At 56.0% G+C, this 16,715-nt stretch overlaps 1 protein-coding gene across 1 annotated transcript in view; it reads right to left on the bottom strand.

Moving 5' to 3' along the window:
* LOC120384942 (alpha-2-macroglobulin-like protein 1) overlaps positions 1-16,715 on the bottom strand; it is a 73,184-nt gene that overhangs the window by 44,330 nt on the left and 12,139 nt on the right. Inside the window, exons 7-16 of the mRNA XM_039504045.1 lie at positions 12,732-12,816; positions 12,332-12,461; positions 11,152-11,266; positions 10,093-10,202; positions 6,549-6,713; positions 5,799-6,029; positions 4,012-4,075; positions 3,723-3,868; positions 1,977-2,126; positions 948-1,053 (exon numbers count right to left, since the gene is read on the bottom strand). Of these exons, the coding sequence (XP_039359979.1) occupies positions 948-1,053; positions 1,977-2,126; positions 3,723-3,868; positions 4,012-4,075; positions 5,799-6,029; positions 6,549-6,713; positions 10,093-10,202; positions 11,152-11,266; positions 12,332-12,461; positions 12,732-12,816 (1,302 nt within the window). The remainder of the gene's footprint in view (positions 1-947; positions 1,054-1,976; positions 2,127-3,722; positions 3,869-4,011; positions 4,076-5,798; positions 6,030-6,548; positions 6,714-10,092; positions 10,203-11,151; positions 11,267-12,331; positions 12,462-12,731; positions 12,817-16,715) is intronic.

The raw sequence follows: 16,715 nt of genomic DNA on the forward strand, positions 1-16,715 counted from the left end.
ACCCATCCCCCACCTCCCTTGTCTCCTCTGCACCCCCCCTGCAAGCCACTCAGGTGGCTTCCTCCTCCTCCAGGCTGCCTGGGATGGGCAGGGGAGCACTGGGAGCACCAGAGGCACCGTCTCCGGGAGCCCCATTCCCACACCTGGTGCCACTGCAGGTCCTGCTGGCCGGAGGAGCCATTTCAGGAAAATCCTGCTCTGCCTCTGTGGCCCCGGGCTGGAGCAGGCTCAGTCGCTCTGGGGCGAAGGTGCGCGCAGGCCGGTCGGCACGTGGGAGGATGGAGCAGGCGCGGTGCAGAGGGATTCCTCGCAGAATAATGTTGCCATACTCCAAGCCTTTGCTGGGCATGTGGGTCCTGCCATTCCCAGGAGTTTCCCATGCAGCCGGCTGGGGGCTGCATGTCATGGAGAAGGCAAAGGGCACCTCCCTGAACCCAGGGTGACCTCCCGGGAAGTGCCAGAGAACCGTAAGTGGAGGTGGTGCTGCCAGCCCCGCAGGTAATATCCCTGTGCCCAGGAGTGGGGCGGGATGGGGCATTCCTGCTCCCTGGATACGCCGGGGATCTGTCCCAGGGCCTGGGCCATGTCTGAAGGTGGCTGGGGAGGTGTATCCCAGGCCTGAGTTTGCTAGGAGCAGCCCTGGGGATTCATTAGAACAGGCCGGACTATTTGGTCGGATTCGCCCCTGGATGCCGGCAGCTCTGGGCACATCGGAGCCAGTTTTGTCCTATCAGGCTACAGAGGAGTGTGAGGCCTGGCCAGGCCCAACCCTACCTTAAACAGGCTGTAGGCATTAGCCAGTGTGGGAGTCCGGCTGCTAGTCCCTCTGCGACACCTCCACCTGGGACCTAAGCCGCGGCAGTGAGGAACTGGAACCGGACCACCCGCAACACCCGGCACACCCGGAACACCCGGAGGACCCGGAACACCCGGAGCACCCCGCGCACCCGGATCACCCGGAGGACCCGGAGCACCCGGAGGATGACATGACTCCGGCTCTCGCACTGCGTCAGGATAGTCTCCTCGGGGAAAATCTGGGAGCAGGTTATAGACCTAAAGACAAACACACACGACATCAGCCATGAAACCAAGACACGAGCTACCCCAGAGCCAGCTCCTGCCCCTCCTCCCACTAACACATCACCCCACAAACCTCCGCTCTCGCCCCAGCCTCATCTCTAGCCTGGACACCTCCCCCTACCCTGCCCAGCACCCATCTCCATCCCCCACGTGGGCATCTGTCCCTGCACCTCCCCCCACAGCCCTAGGATTGGGACCGGCGGCTCCCAACGCCCTGGGAGAACCTGGGGCAGGGGGAGGGCAGCTGCCCCTTCTCGCCGTGGGGCAGCGAATGGCTCTTAGTGCCCCTCCCCCACTCTGTCCAGATCACAGAGGGGCCGCGTCGGGGGCTGGCCCTGGGGCCACGGCTCACAGGGATACGTGACTCAGCCCCCGCCCAGTGAGCCCCATCTCCTGCTGCCCCATGGGGCTTGGGAGGCTCCACTTGCGGTGTGCAGAGCCCGTGAGCCCCTGGATGGCAGGCGCCAGTGACGGGTCGAGTGCGATTCCGTATCATCACCCGGGCAGGGGCAACTCCCACAATGCACCTGGCCAGTTGTCCACTGCTGTACATGGGGAGCAGGGAATTCACCTGCTCCTGCCCCTGGGGACCAGCTCTGCCCTGGAGAGGGAGCGCCAGTTACCCCAGCCATTATCTCAGCTCCGAGCTCCACGTTCCCAGCCAGAGCCGGGGGAGGGGGTGTCAGGAGGGGGGCACTGAAAGGGCTGATGGGAGAACAGGCAAGGCAAGTGGGGACCCCCCAGAGCTAGGGGGTGACAAGTGCCATGGGAGCAGCCCTCAGACTGGGAGAGGTGGCCTCGAGGGGTGTCCCCCAGCGGCCATGCATCGCCCTCCCTGCGAGGGGGGAGGACTCGTCGGGAGGGCTGGGCGAGTGGCCGAGCAGCTCTGGACTCACTGTGTCGACGCTGAGCTCGTCCTCGGGCTTCCTGAGCAGCACGCTCTGATCCACGGCGCGGACGGCGCACAGGGACCCGGGGGCAGCCTGCACCCGCAGCTGGAGCTCTGAGCCCGGCAGGGCCCGGTCCTGCGAGAAGGCCAGCTTCACCTGGCGAGGCACAGCGCGTCACAGGGGAGGGGAGAGACCCCCGGGGCAGAGGGAGACAGGCCCGGGAGGCAGGGGGGCAGGCACCGAGTGTCACTCCGGCCCAGGCCTGGCTGGCTGAAGGGCTGGGGCTTTGGGAGTCCTGCTGGGCGTGGGGGGTCGAGGCAGCCCAGGCTCATTCAGCGCCCCCGTGGGGTGGCTCAGGGAGCTGCAGTTATCCATAGACACCCTGGGGTGGGGTGGGGGAATAGGAGGTGCAGGGGGGTAGGGATACGACAGGATCACCAGCCCCACCAGATAAAACTCCTGAGTCAGACCCCTGAAGCCCTGGGCTGCAGCCTGTGCTTTGGCTTCTCTGCTCCCCCTGCCTCTGCCCCTTCCAATACCAAGCAGATGCCAGTTGCCGGGGAGGCAGCTGCCATTGCTGAGGGGGGGCATTGAAATGCCTCTGGGTAAGAGTGCCCTGCCTCCCCGGGCTGGGGGGGACAGAAGGGCCACACTTACCCCCAGGGCAGAGGGGTGAAGTGGGGGGGGGCAGAAGGACTCAGCCAGACCCCAGAAGATGGAGGGGAGAGGTGGAGGAGGAATTCTGTAACTTTACCTCCCTAGTCCCAGAGGGAGGGCCTTCCCCAGCTCACCACTATGTGCAGTGGGGAGGGGGCTCACGCAGGACCCTGGCGAAAGCTTTTTCTCCATGACAGGGACGTGCCCCTGCCGGCTGCCAGAGAGGGGAGCTCCAGCCTTCCCGGGGGGGGGGGGAGTCTCTGCTGCTCAGCTGCTGAGAGTGGGAGCCGGCTGCCGGCCCAGAGGAGGAGAGGGGCCCCTCCCCTCATGACACTTGTGCCCCAGTCGACTGGAGGGGCAGCGGCCCCTTAGAAGCCCTCTAGAGAAATATGGGCAGCTGGCCCCCCACAAGCCTCCAGAGGGGAAGGGGGCTCAGACCATCATATCCTGCCCCCGCCCCAGGGGAATCTTCCCGGCTGGGCGGGGCAGGCGCGGGTCGGAGGATGGGCAGTGGGTAGGGCTGAGGTGGCAGAAGTTCTGGGGTGGGGAGCAAGTGGCTGTGGAGACTGGGAGTGGGGGCTCAGGGCAGCAGGTACCTGCCGGGAGCCCAGAGTGGGCCCGGGAGGGGCCGGGTCCCGGTCAGTGGGGTGGGAGGGACAGAAGCAGGAGCTCTGGGGAGCTGGGGACGGGGAGGCGAGGGGTGGGGCAGGCAGGCAGCAGGTTCCTGCTGGGCCCGGAGTGAGGGGCTGAGTCCGCGGGGGAGGCAGGCTGGGCTGGGGGAGGCAGGAAGGGTTTGGGGGAGCAGGTACTCGCTGGGGCCAGGGAGAGAGGAATGGGAGGGGGGAGGGCAGGCACCTGCTCCTCCATTGTGCGGGGCCGGAGCTCTTCCCATCACCGCGGGAACGCCTGCAGGGGGCGAAATGGCTACTGAGCAATTCACCAGAGCTGGCACTGCCCCAACGACCCTGGCGCTGCTGTGAGGCTGGGAAGGGAGGGGCCGGGGCACCCAGCCATGCCCCTGCTCAGGGCTCCTGTTATGGGGCAGGGAGCGATTCCCCCACCCAGAGGCTCCTCTGCCCTGAGCCCCAGGCTCACCTTGTTCGGGAAGCACTTGGCCACATGCAGCCGGGCGCGGTCGGCAGCCATCTCGCCATCGGGCAGCACCGTGTAACCCAGCACCTTGGCAGCGGGCACCAGGTCAGCGCCGACAGGCAGCTCCACCGAGAAGGAGCCCTTCAGCCCTAGGGACGGTGGGAAACACCCAGGGGAAGTCAGGTCCAGCCAGCAGAGCCCCCTCCCCCAGCCCGGCCCCTGCTCAGGGGGCTCAATCCCCAGTCGCCCTCGAGCGCCCCCTATTTGCACAGACCCCTCCCCCGCCACTTACCAGCCCCCTCCTTGAGGTCCAGCCCCTTGTGGAGGATCCTGGCGATGGCTCCTTTGGCCACGACCTGCGGAGGAGGAGACGGGAGTCACTGAGCTGTGTGACGCTGTGTGGAGTCTGGGAGACACTTTATGGTATTGTTGATACCAACATTGTAAAATTGCAGGGAATCTGGCCAGAGATGCCATGGAAGGGGTCTGTGGAAATGGTGCAATTTGCCAAGTATGAGGATCTTGTTTCTATCTTTGTATCACCTTTGTATTCTGCTCTAGGTGTGTGTGGTACATCTGGATTTCTAAACTCAGGCTGCCCTCTATCCAACCCCCCTCCCCGCTCCCTGCCCTCGTACCGCGCCGCCCAGAGCACTGGAGTCTGGCAGCGCTACAGCCGCACGCCCAGCTGGAGCCGGGCCACGCCGCCACCGCGCAGCACAGAGACCGGGTCAGGCCGGGCTCTGCAGCTGCGCTGCCCCAGGAGCTCCCAGCCCCCCGCCCAGGGCATGGCGCCGGCGGCGCAGCAAGCGAGCTGAGGCTGTGGGGAAGGGGGAACAGCAGGGGAGGTGCTGGGGGCGAGCCTCCTGGGCCAGGAGCCAGGCAGGATGGTGTGCCCACCTCTGAACTAGGGGATACAGCTTAGGAGCCAGCAAGGCACGTGGGGGCAGGCTGGGGGACAGAGAACTCTAAGGCTTTTCTATGCCACGTGCTGGGCAGCTTGTGTTTGGGAGAAAGGAAGTACCAGCCGCATGGCAAAAGGAATATAAAGGGCAGCTGCATCTTCTCCATTTTGTCTCCATTCCTGCTTCTTCCCTCTGGAGTAACTTTTCTACAAACGAAGCTCTGAACAAAGGACTGAACGACCCATCCAAGCTGGGGATCTGTTCCAGAGGGACTTTCAAGCCAGCAAACTCACCAATACTGCTCAGAACCTGATCTATGGACTTTGATGTCTCTGTGTGTATGTGATTGTTTTACCATTTAACAACTCTCTTCTTGGTCTTTCTCTTTCCCTTATAACAAGCCTTTCATTTCAGACACTAAAGGACCGGCTGGCAGCGTGGTATTCTGGGTAAGATCCAAACTAATATTGGCCTGGTGGTGTGGGTGACCCTTTGGGGCCAGAAGAACATTGTGTACAGTGAGCAGAAGTTTTAAATGACTTCTCGCTGCACTGGCCCTAGGTGCTGATGGGGGCAGAGAACTGGAATGCAGCAGAGGGGGCCGTGCGATTTCTTTTTTAGCTTCTAGATAACCAGTGCGGGGGATCAGGAGCAGTTTGCGACTGGTTGGTGAGTCTAACTTCAGTGTGAACCACCAGTTTGGGGAGAATCTGCTCTTCTTTTTGCAGCCTGCCCTGCCCTTGGCATTTCCAGTGAGGGCTGCCCCAGGCACACTGGGTCACAAGCTGATGCTGTACAGGGGGCTGACAAATGCCCCGACGTGGGGACGGCCACGCAGGCTGGAGTCAGGGCAGGGTGTGGCCTCTCCTCCCCCGGACTGAGCCAGCAGAGGTGGGGGTGCAAGAAGCAACATTCAGGCACGTATCCCATTCCCCAGGCCCCCCAGGCCAGACAGCCCCCGCTCTGGGGCCGGATTGGAAGCAGAGCCCCTAGTGGGGAAAGGGGAAAAGCCCCGTCCTGATCTAGCCCAGCCCTTGTAATTCAAAGGAACCGTTCGATTCCCCACTGCTCTGCTGTGGGGTCACAGCGCTGACTCCGCACCTCCTGCTCTCTCTCTCTCTCGCACACACACACACACACACACACACACTTTAGTCTCCCAGGACAGGCTCACCAGGAAGATGAACTCCAGGCTCCTGGACCCGTTCCCCAGGGCCTCCCTAGCAATGACGTAATCCACCTGGAGCTGCTGGGCCTGGTCGCAGGGCAGCCCCCCTCCCAGCCAGCGGATCTTCAGGAAACTCTGGCTCTTGGAGTAGAAGGGCTGCAGGTGACGATGGACATCCGGATAATGGGGAGAGAGTCTCCCATACACAGAGCTGCGAGCCACATGCTTGAAGTGCCCCTGGGGGATAGAGAGAGCGATGGGGCTCGCCGGGGTGCAGAGCACACAGCACAGGACAGAGATGCAGCCGGGGCAGGCCAGGCTCTGATGCTGCCAGCTGAGCTCACCCCTACGGCCCCCTGCCCTGCGTCCGTAAGTGACATGGAAAACCCCAGCGGTTCCAATGGGGCAGCCCCTGAGCTGAGCTGCCCGAAGGGGGCGACCTTCCTAACTAAACCCCACCCCAAATATTAATGAGAAGACAAGTGGTGGCACTAAGATGCTGTTTGCGTCACCCCATTGATGGCTCTGCTGGTGAGGTCTGCGCCTCCCCCCGCCCCCCCTCTGTCCTGGCTATTCAGCCTGCAGGCGCTTCGGGCAGGGCCGTTTGCTACGCTGAGTGTGTGCAGCACCCAGCACCATGGGGCCCGATCCTGGCTGCTCCTTAGGCACCACCACAATAAACATCAACAATCACAGACACAGAAACAGAGGCTGGAGAGCTGGGGCCCCACTGGGGCTCGGAGGCCCGTCACTTACCCTCAGAGTGACGCTCCTGGTCCAGCCGGAGGTGTCCAGCTCGAAGGAGGCTCTGCCAGACTCGTCCGTCAGGAAGGTCTGCTTCTTATTCTTATTCCCAGAGCTAACAAAGAGCTGCAGCTTCTCATTCTTCAGCACAGAGCCACCTGCCACCTTCAGGAGCATCTGAGCCGGGAGAGAAAGGGGGAGACGCACAACTCAGGGAGAAGACTCCTGGGAGAGTGTTGCCCACCAGGGGCTAAAGAGCTGGCTGGGGGCAGAAAGGGGCAGTGCGATCCAGCCCTGAGATGCTCTGGGAAAGCCCAGGGCTGGGATGGGTGTTGGGGTGAGGGCTGAGGGGCATTAGCAGATCTGGGAAGAAGTTGGGGCAGGACTGGAATAGCTGGGGGTGCTGGGGTGAGCACTGAGGGGTATCAGGTTGTCTGACCCCTTCCCTATCCCCCAGACGTGCTCACACCACCTGCAGGCCCTTATGTAGAAATAACATTGTTCTGTTCGGGTGGGCCAGTAGTTGAGAGACAATCAGAACTGATGGCGCTAGATTGCCATCTTGAGATCTTCTCCAGGATATTCCGTCAACAAAGTGTCCCGCACCTTTTCTAGGCTGGGCACCTGCCGAGAACACAATACGATAATCTGCCTTGGGTAAATGTAGGCGTGTGCACAGCACATCACACAATGGGAAGGTACTTGCCTGTTAGTAACTAGCGTTCTTCGAGATATGGTGTCTATATGTGCTCCACTTCTGGTGTGCATATGCCCCATGCACCGTAGATCTGAATGCATTAGCCACCAGTGTCCATTGGTTGTACCTGCACCCTGCCGTGAGCACCCCACGACTCCAGCCCTCTGCCCACCCTGACTCCTGTACCCCTCCACACCTCCCCAGCCCCCTACCCTGACTCCTGCACACCCCCCCACACCCAACCCCCTGCCCTGTCCTCTGCACCCCCCACATCCCCACCCTGAGCACCAAACAGGAGCTTCTGCACCCCCTCCCCATACCCACCTGCACCCCTCACACCAAACAGGAGCTGCCCCAGGTAAGTGCTCCACACCCCAACCTCCTGCCCCAACCCTCAGCCCCCGTCCTCGCCCAGGCTCCTGGCCAGACCCCGAACCCCAACTCTTTTTTACAATATTTGAAAAGATCATTCAGTGGTCCGTCGAGACTCTCTGTGAGTTTCAAGTGGTCTGTGGAAAAATAAGTTTGACGACAAGAACAATCAAGGGACCTCACTTTATTTTCATTTACTTGCTATGACCTACGGGAGGAGGAAGGAGAAAAAAATAATGAAAAACGGGGGTGGGGGAGATAAGAGAGAATGTTCTTTTTCTTGGCTGGGTCCCAAGGAGGGCCCCCCAAAATGAAGCTGAGCACAGAGCTGGGGGCGGGGCACTAACGCTGAATCCATCACTGGCTGTCACGTACCTGGGCTGGGGATACCATGTCTGTTGATCCCCCCAGTCTCCAACCTACCTGGGCAGTACAGCAGCCATGGCCCTTCCCACTAGCTCCTCTCCACTCCCCAGCCCACCCACCACTTGCCCCCACCCCGCCTAAGGCTTAGCCCTCTCTTTTAAAAATGAGTGCCTGCCCCTCTCCCCTTGTGAGGTAACTCCCTTCTCTCCATGTGCCAGTATAATAATGCCTGCATCTCTCATTTTCACTCCATGCATCTGAAGAAGTGGGGTTTTTACCCATGAAAGCTTATGCCCAAATAAATCTCTTAGTCTTAAAGGTGCCACTGGACTTCTCGTTGTTCTCCTAAGTGTAGTACCTCACTCTGGTCTTTAATTTCATCTTGTTGATTTCAGAGCAATTCTCTAATTTGTCAAAAGTCGTTATGAATCCTAAACCTGCCTCCAAAGTGCTAGGAGCCCCTCTCTGCGTGGTGTCATCCACACATTTTAGAAGCACACTCTCCATTCCATTGTCCAAGTCTTTAATGACAATACTGAGCAGTACCGGACCCAGGACTGACCCCTGTGGGACCCACTAAACACGTCTGCCCAGAGTGCAGCAAACTACTGATAACTACCCCTTGAGTATGGGGGTTTCAACAGTTGTGCACCAACCTTACAGTAATTTCATTTAGACCAGTGATTTTCAACCAGGAGGCCAGGGCCGCTTGGGGGCCGTGAGCAGGTTTCAGGGGGTCCACCAAGCAGGGCCAGTGTGAGACATGCTGGGGCTCAGGGCAGAGGGCTGCAGCCCCACCACATGGGGCGATTGCCCTGCTTGCTACCCCTTCACGCTGGCCCTGGCTTTTATATGCAGGAAACCAGTTGCTGTGGCACAAGTGGGCTGTGGTGTTTTTACAGCATGTTGGGGGTGGGGGGGCTCAGAAAGGAAAAGGTTGAGAACCCCGACGTAGACCACGTTTCCCTAGTTTGCTTATGAGGATGTCAAAAGCCTCACTACAAACAGGATCTATCGAGCTACTGCTTCCCCCCTCCCACTAGGCCAGGAACCCTGACTGCTAGATGTGGCTTTTCTTACCGGGGCCTTTAAAATCTCCCCTATTGCTGAACTCTCCTGTTGTAGGGAGGATATCAGTCGTAGACTCCCTCTCCTCGGACAGGGGCGGCTCCAGGCACAAACGCACCAAGCGCGTGCCTGGAGCGGCAAGCCACGGGCGGCAGCCTGCCGCTTGCTGTGAGGGCGGCAGGCAGGCGGCTTTCGGCATCATGCCTGCGGGAGGTCTGCTGGTCCCGTGGCTTCGGCAGCAATTCGGCAGCAGGGACGCTGAATTGTGCACTAGCAGCGGACCTCCTGCAGGCGTGCCGCCGAATCCGTGTAATCAGCAGACCTCCTGCAGGTGTGCCGCTGAATCCACGTGACCAGCGGACTGCGCGCAGGAGCGCCGCCGAAAGACGCCTGCCTGTCGTGCTTGGGGTGGCAAATAACATAGAGCCACCCCTCTCCTCAGAGCAATAGTTACAGGGTGGGGGAGTCTAGCCTGGGAAGCAGGGACTCTGGAAACGATTTGGGGGTCGTGGTGGATAATCAGCTGAACATGAGCTTCTAGTGCGATACTGTGGCCAAAAGCGCTAATGCGATTCTGGGAGGTATAAATGAGACTCTCGAGTTGGATACTCTGTGTTTGGCAGGGGTGCAACTGATGCTGGAACCCCGTGTCCAGTTCCGGTGCCCATAGTTCAACAAGGATATTGATAAATTGAAGAGGGTTCGCTAACTAAACCGCTATCTCCAGTAACAATTATTAACGATCAAAATGACTATTTACAAAACGTAAAGAGAAAAACTTCAGCGGAGCAGGAGACCGGACACTGCTGCTGGCTCTGGCTCTCAGCCAGAGGCCGTGAGAAGGAACTGAGGGTTGGCTGGTTGCTCAACCCCCATTGTGCCCTCGGGAAGGGGGGCTTGAGGACATGGAGAGCACAGCTAACGCATCCGATCTCCAGTGCATGGGGCACATGGGCACCAGAAGTGCAGCACATCCGGCAAGCAGTCAACATCAATGGAGGTTACAGTGTGGTACAGACATATCCCACTCTGTCACACCGGTAATCCCGTTACCTTGCCAGTGTAGGGGATTCCAGCCTTGTAAGTCTCGTCAGCATCCTCAAAGGTCACCGTAGCGATTTCAGACACGATGTCACAGCTCTTGGTCACATTGAGCTCCACCCCTAGCAGGAGAGGGAGGGACGATAGGAGGAAGGTGCTGGTGCTGAGAGTGACACCAGAGTTCAGGCTACATCCCAGATTTCTCTCCATAACAATCCGCCCAGCCATTTCTACCCCCTCTCGCTATGGACTGGAGGGTGTGATTGGGGGAGAATTTGGGAGGTTCAGCTGGGGGCAGAGAAGGATTTTCCTGGGGAATCTGGAAACTAGAAAATTTAGATTCACCTTCCCCTGGGGCTTAATCCCAAACCAGCCACGTGACATTTGCCAGCAGGGTCTCCTGGTTCTGTGGCCCTTTCCCCAGCAGAGAGCTCCTTACTGAGCGGCCCCAGAGCTGACCCCGCACACAGGCCTCTCGGCACAGGGCCTGCCCCCAGAAAGGGCCGTTTTCAGAAGTGCCCAGTGACCCGTTGCCATTCTGGACCCGCTCTCCTCCAGCCACTTCGCCATCGCTGATGTCAGCACCCGAGGGTAACATTGTAGCCACCCCACAGTTACAGTTTTCAGCCAAAGGGGTGTCGGCCGCTCTGGAAATCAGGATTCTGCTGGGTTAAATGTGGAGTTATCTGGGTTCGTTACTAAGCGATTAGCACTTGCCGTTTTGAACGCTAAGTGCTAACGTCACTGAGGCCGTGACTCAGGGCCCAGCGACACAGGCTGGGCCGTCACTCCGCTCTGCCAGCTCAGTCCACAGCCAGAGGCCACTCGCGGGAGGGTGTTTAGTCTTTGCATGAACGTGCCCAGGTCTGAACTCCTCATGAGGGATCGATCCCAGTGATGGGCTGAACCAGAACCCCAGATCCAACCCCCCAACGCTACCTCTGGGCCCGTCTCTAAAGCAGCTGGGCTACAAATGACATGACCACATGTGCAAGTGAGACCCCTCTGCCCCTGGGGTTTAGTGCTGGGGGCTGCCTGGGGGCGTGCACGTGTGCTTGATTTCAGTCCCACCTGTCCCATCCTCCACGAGAGACGCCTTGGCCTGGAGGCTCATCTCATAGCCAGAGTAGGTCAGGTTGAAGGGAGCCGTCCCCACCTCTCTGGAAAAGCAGCCGTTGCTGTCAGTCTGGAGGGAGAGATCAGAGCCCGTTAGCAGCAGCTCTGCACCAGGCCCCGCAGGTGTCAGCTCAGTGGGTCTCTCATCGGGTTTGGCCTGGTTAGTGCTGGGACGGGAGACACTCAAAGAGAACCTGGGTGCTGCAGGCAGCAGCAGGGGGCGCTCTCACCTTGGGGTCAGCCCTGACACCGGTACCCCAGTGCGGCACTAGGGGGCGCTGTGCAGCTGGAGCTGCTGTGGGTGGAATGAGATGTAAAACAGGCCCTGGCCACTCGTTCCCATCACAGATCCCCTGGTGCTGGTCCCCCATCATCATGGTAACGCTGGCTGATTCCAATCGGCCCCCCCCAACCCCCCAGGGACTGAGAGCATTCGGGGAGATCTGCCCCCGCCTAGCGAGAGCTGCTGATGAGGACGGGCGGCCCCATAACCTGGGGCACTCGCCTAGGTCTGGAGAGTCCCTGCTCTGCCACAGGCTGCCTGCAAGTCCCTCTGAGTACGGCTCCAGCAGAAACTCCCTGCGGCCGCGAGTCTGAGCCCAGCCCTGCTGACCCCGCTTGTGCTGCGGGGCTAAAACCAGCAGGTCAATGGTTGGGTCCAGGCGCTAGATCCGGGGGAGGGTCTCGGCTCCAGCCAAGCGTCTACACTGTTCCTTTAGCCCCACGGCGCAAGCCCCAGGCAGCAGAGCTGGGCTGGGAGACGCTGCCACAGGGTTTTTGCTGTGCGGACGGACCCTGAGCATCTCTGTGCCTCAGTTCCCCATTTGTACAATGGGCATAGGAGCCTGCCCTGCCTCCTGGGGGCTAGGAGGGTAAGTGAGGCACTGAGATAGTGTGGGGAAGGGGGCGGGGCGTAGAAGTCCCTAGGCCCTGCTACACAGCTGCCAGCCCCACCCCCAGCCTGCCAGATGGGGACCCGGCTGGATCCAGGGCCTGATTCGCCTGCACTTACACCTATGTCACCAACATCATCACGGCAGATCACAGCCCCCCTCTGGCCAGTGTAAGAAAACCATGGAGAGGAGCCTCCTGCAGCAGCATGTCATGTACCTGCCCCCTCCCCAGTCACACTCACCTGGCCGGTAAGCTCCGTGCACTGAGCCTCGGTTCGCTTGGCACGAAGATGGTTCCAGTGATTTACTGGTTGTTCCTCCCGACACAGGCTGGCCTGGACCCTCCCCAGGACGGGCTTCCCGTAGGTGTATCTGTTTAGCAGAGGGGAGGAAGAGGGTAAGTGGGAGGGGAGGGGGCCAACACCCCTGCCCATGGGGGGGGTCCCTGCTGGGGTGGGGCTGGTCGTGTGGGTGGAGTGAGAGCCCCAGGGAGCCCTGCCTGGCCATGAGCATGGGGCAGAGGGGGTCGCAGGCAGGGAAGGGGCAGGTCAGATCCTGGCCTGGGGGGGGGGGAGGGGAGTCAGGCCCAGGGTGGTACCAGCCCCCCCTTTATTGGCCTGGCAGGGCTGCTGTCACACTCACCGGCCGCACACCCGCAGCAGGAGCGTCTCATCCAGCACCGTCACCACGGGGGGCAGCTCCAGGGTCACTTCGAACTTGGGCAGCACTGGGGGGCAGAGAGGGACGGAGTGAAACCGACCCGCAGCCCCGGCTCGGGGGTTTCATCGCGATCCTCGGCCTTGGAGCTTCTCCCCGGGTCGTGCAGCCCCCCACCAACCTGCCGGCCGGGCGGGAAGGGGAAGGGCCCGGAAACGGAGCAGGGCTGGTGTTGCCTGATTTGGGGAGGGTTAGTAGGGACAGTGGAATTTATCCACTTAATTTAGTTTTATTTAATAATTAATTTTCTAATTAATTAAGAATGTTAGTAATAATTAATAGATATTAATAATATGGGTATGGCTCGCCAATATGTGTGATCAGAAGATAAAAGTTCGTCTTGAATCAGGCTTCACAGAATTCAATACCAAGGAGATTGGGGTATAACAGGAATTACACTGAGACAAAGTTTAGTCAAACAAGACCTTTTATTTAAAATCAATGAAACAAGAAGTAAATGTAAAATGTTAAAAGCAGTATGAGATTACAAAGTATCACAATTCTTTAAGAGATATGATATGATATTATACAGTTCTAAATGCACTCTGCAGCAAAGAGTACTAAAGTGAATTTCACACCTCTGCTAGAGGAAGTATAGTTATAAAGAAACTGGTTGTAAATTAAACCCTTCTTAGCATAGATGCTTAGAGGTGAAGTAGAAATTAAGAATTATCTCATACTCACAACTTTGAAAAGAATTAATACTACGACTAGCATTGACAGCTTTCGTAGGAGAAGGAGGCTTCGAAGCAGGTTGAGACGACCAGGAAACAGAGAGATGTATCGCCCCCTAGTGGTGGATTATCACACCTTTTATAGGTAAAAATCCTTCCCTTTATGCCCAAATTTGTCTTTCCCCCATGAAAAGGTGAGGGTACCTGTTTTCATAGGCTGACCTTTGTGTACGTACTAATGACAACTATCTACGTATTTTGTGGTAGACTTGTTATATTTTGTGGGCAGAAATACCCTACTTTTGCACCTAACTAGGTGAAAGGTTAGCAGATATTCAGAAAGTCCCTAGACAATTTGCGTAGGTTTGTTTCCTAGTATCACTTTTCTGAGTAAGGGTCTTAAAGGTTGCTTTCAGCGTCACAGAGGAAATAGGCCAGAATGTCTGGTCTAGAAGTTTCTAGGTATCTTGCATTAAAGCTATTGCAAATTCTATTAATCTATGCAGCCTACACACTTTTATCAAAAAGACATTTTATACAGACCAACAGATTAATCCTCAGGGCTACACGCCCCCCTTTGACGGGGTGGTTTACATAAAGAAACCCCGTCACTTAAGACTTAATATCTGTGGGGCCCTTTTTAGTTTCATACCTGGGCAAATTTTGGTATGTATCAGGAATGGGTACCATGTATATATATTCATCTTTATCCCCAGATGGTGCTCGTCTGTGCATTTGTTTAGGGGATTGTCTGGGTGTCTGTCCAGGTCTCTGCCTAGTTTTTGGCTTGGGTTTGTTGCATTTATACAACATATAACCTAACATAAGGAAATTAATCACAATCCCAATTCCTTGGATAATTATCCATACTTCTAATCCGAAATTTTCTCTGGAAGTTGTTACAGACTCATTCCCTTCATTCATTAATTGGGTAATAACTTGTTGGGCTTCATCCATATTGTTAGTAATTTGAATGAGGTGAGTCTCTTTACGAGTCATTAAGGATTTCAGTTGCAACCCTAATGGTGGAATATAAGCCAGAAAAGTAGGTGTACTTTGAATAGTTAAATTCTGGTAATCAGGGTTAGACTGAATAATGGTAATGTTCTCAAAAATAGGAATAGGGGAAATAACTTGATTTCCTATTACCGTGGGTTGCTCTGGGGTAAAACAGAAATTTGGCTCTGTGACAGGACACTCCAAGGGACCATACTGGTACCTCTTTTGGTTGGTAACCACGCAAAATTGGTTCCTTCCAGCATAGGTCACCCTCTCCATCGGAGTCTTCCATGTGGTCAGCCTCACCAGGCATGACGATGATGAATTCTGTGCTTTCTCTCCCTGTAGTCCACACAAAACAGTGTCTGTTTCAAACACATTACACCTACAGATATACTGGGGTCCCTTTTCAGAACAACAGGCCATCTGTGGTACCTTCCAAGTCTGAGTTGGAGTGTGATAGACTACCAGGGGAGGTGCATTAACACGTTCCCTGTAGATGTCATCTTCGAGGTGACCTATAGAATGGATAGCAGCCAATTGCCTGTACACATCTCTGTCTGGGTCAAACACTGGTAACGAGACCGTGAATGAGACATACAAAGACCGTGCCATCATACAATCTTTTGTAAGAGAACAACTGTCTCGGTTGGGGTGAGGTGTCACAGATCCTATCTCTCTCATAGCACCCACTGACAAATGCTGGCATGCATCCAAACAAGTGGATCTTTCCTTTTCCAGCTTTTGAAAACATTTAGGACAATACCAACTCATTAATTGTTCATCCTTAATTAAGTCAGGGACTTCTCCTAATTTTAAGGATCGCAATGCATCAGTAATTGTGCTTACAACATATTCCCCATATGCAGAACATATAATTTCTTTCCCCAAATGCTGATCTCTTTTCTGATCATTGCTTAAAGCAATTAACTTTAAAAGCAATTAACACATCTTTTTCCAACCACTAGAGGGTAGTGCAGTCACTTTTACTAATTGATATTCAAAAGTAACATCCTCCCCCCGAATTCCCTTAACCTGTTGAATCGGGTTGTTGACCAGTTCTGGATTAAGTATAATAGTCCGTTCCTTCTTTGTTGGTATGTTCTGTTGCTTGGGCTCAGACAACTGAGTGTGATCCGGTCGTCTGGTTTCCTGGGGTTGCAATAGTTCGGTTTCAGACTTAATATTTTGGCATAGTCCTACCCTTAGAGCAACAATAAGGGTGTAATAAGTCAAAAATGTCAATGTCAATTTCATGGTTGCAAACTGCTGGGCTCCAGTTGTTGCGATTTCGTCTGATCACTTAAGTCCTGAGGAGGAAGTTGCTCCTGCGACCTGGACGATCGATACAGCTTTAACTGGTTAGCATGATAAATCTTGTCTCTATTATGCTTTCCTCCTGTTATTCTGATCTTATATACTGCTGAACTGAGTTTATCAATGATTTGGAAAGGTCCAATCCATCGATTACATAACCCATGTTCTGGTGACTTATATGACAATAACATTACTTGATCTCCTACCTCCCAAGTATTCTCTCTCTGGTTTTTGTCAAAGTAAGCCTTTGCCTTACGTCTGGATTTTCCCAATTTAGCAGCTACCTGCAAGTGAATGTGATTTAAATGTTTTTGCAGATTTTGCAGGTAGGTATCCATTTTTATTACATCTAATTGAGTGCCACTAGCTTGCCAAATTAAATGTTCTGGTAATCTCATTGTTCGGCCTGTCATCACTTCAAAAGGTGTTTTATCAGTAGATGCAGCCGGTGTTGCCCTCAATGCCATTAAAATTAAAGGCATGAGGGTGTCCCAGTTACGTCCATTGGCATCAACCAGTTTCCTCAACATCACTTTTATAGTCCGATTGGTTCGTTCCACCATCCCAGATGACTGTGGTCTGTATGGGATGTGTAGCCTCTGCGGGACTCCCATCAATTTAAGACAATCCCTAAAGAACTGTCCTGTAAAATGTGATCCCTGGTCTGATTCTACCTTCGCAGGGATCCCCCAGCGAGAGAAGACTTGTTCTACCAAGACCTTGGCAGTGGCTTTTGCAGTATTGGCTTTAAGAGGAAATGCCTCTATCCACTTTGAGAAAGGATCGATAATCACCAACAAATATTGTTTACCTCTTTGGGTCCTTGGCAAAGGACCTACAAAGTCAATCTGCAAAGCCATCCACGGACCTTCATACACCTGGGATCTTAGTGGTGCATTTCTTTTGGATGGAGTAGGAT

The sequence above is a fragment of the Mauremys reevesii genome, linkage group 17, assembly GCF_016161935.1.
Source record: "Mauremys reevesii isolate NIE-2019 linkage group 17, ASM1616193v1, whole genome shotgun sequence".
Taxonomy (NCBI): Eukaryota; Metazoa; Chordata; order Testudines; family Geoemydidae; genus Mauremys; species Mauremys reevesii.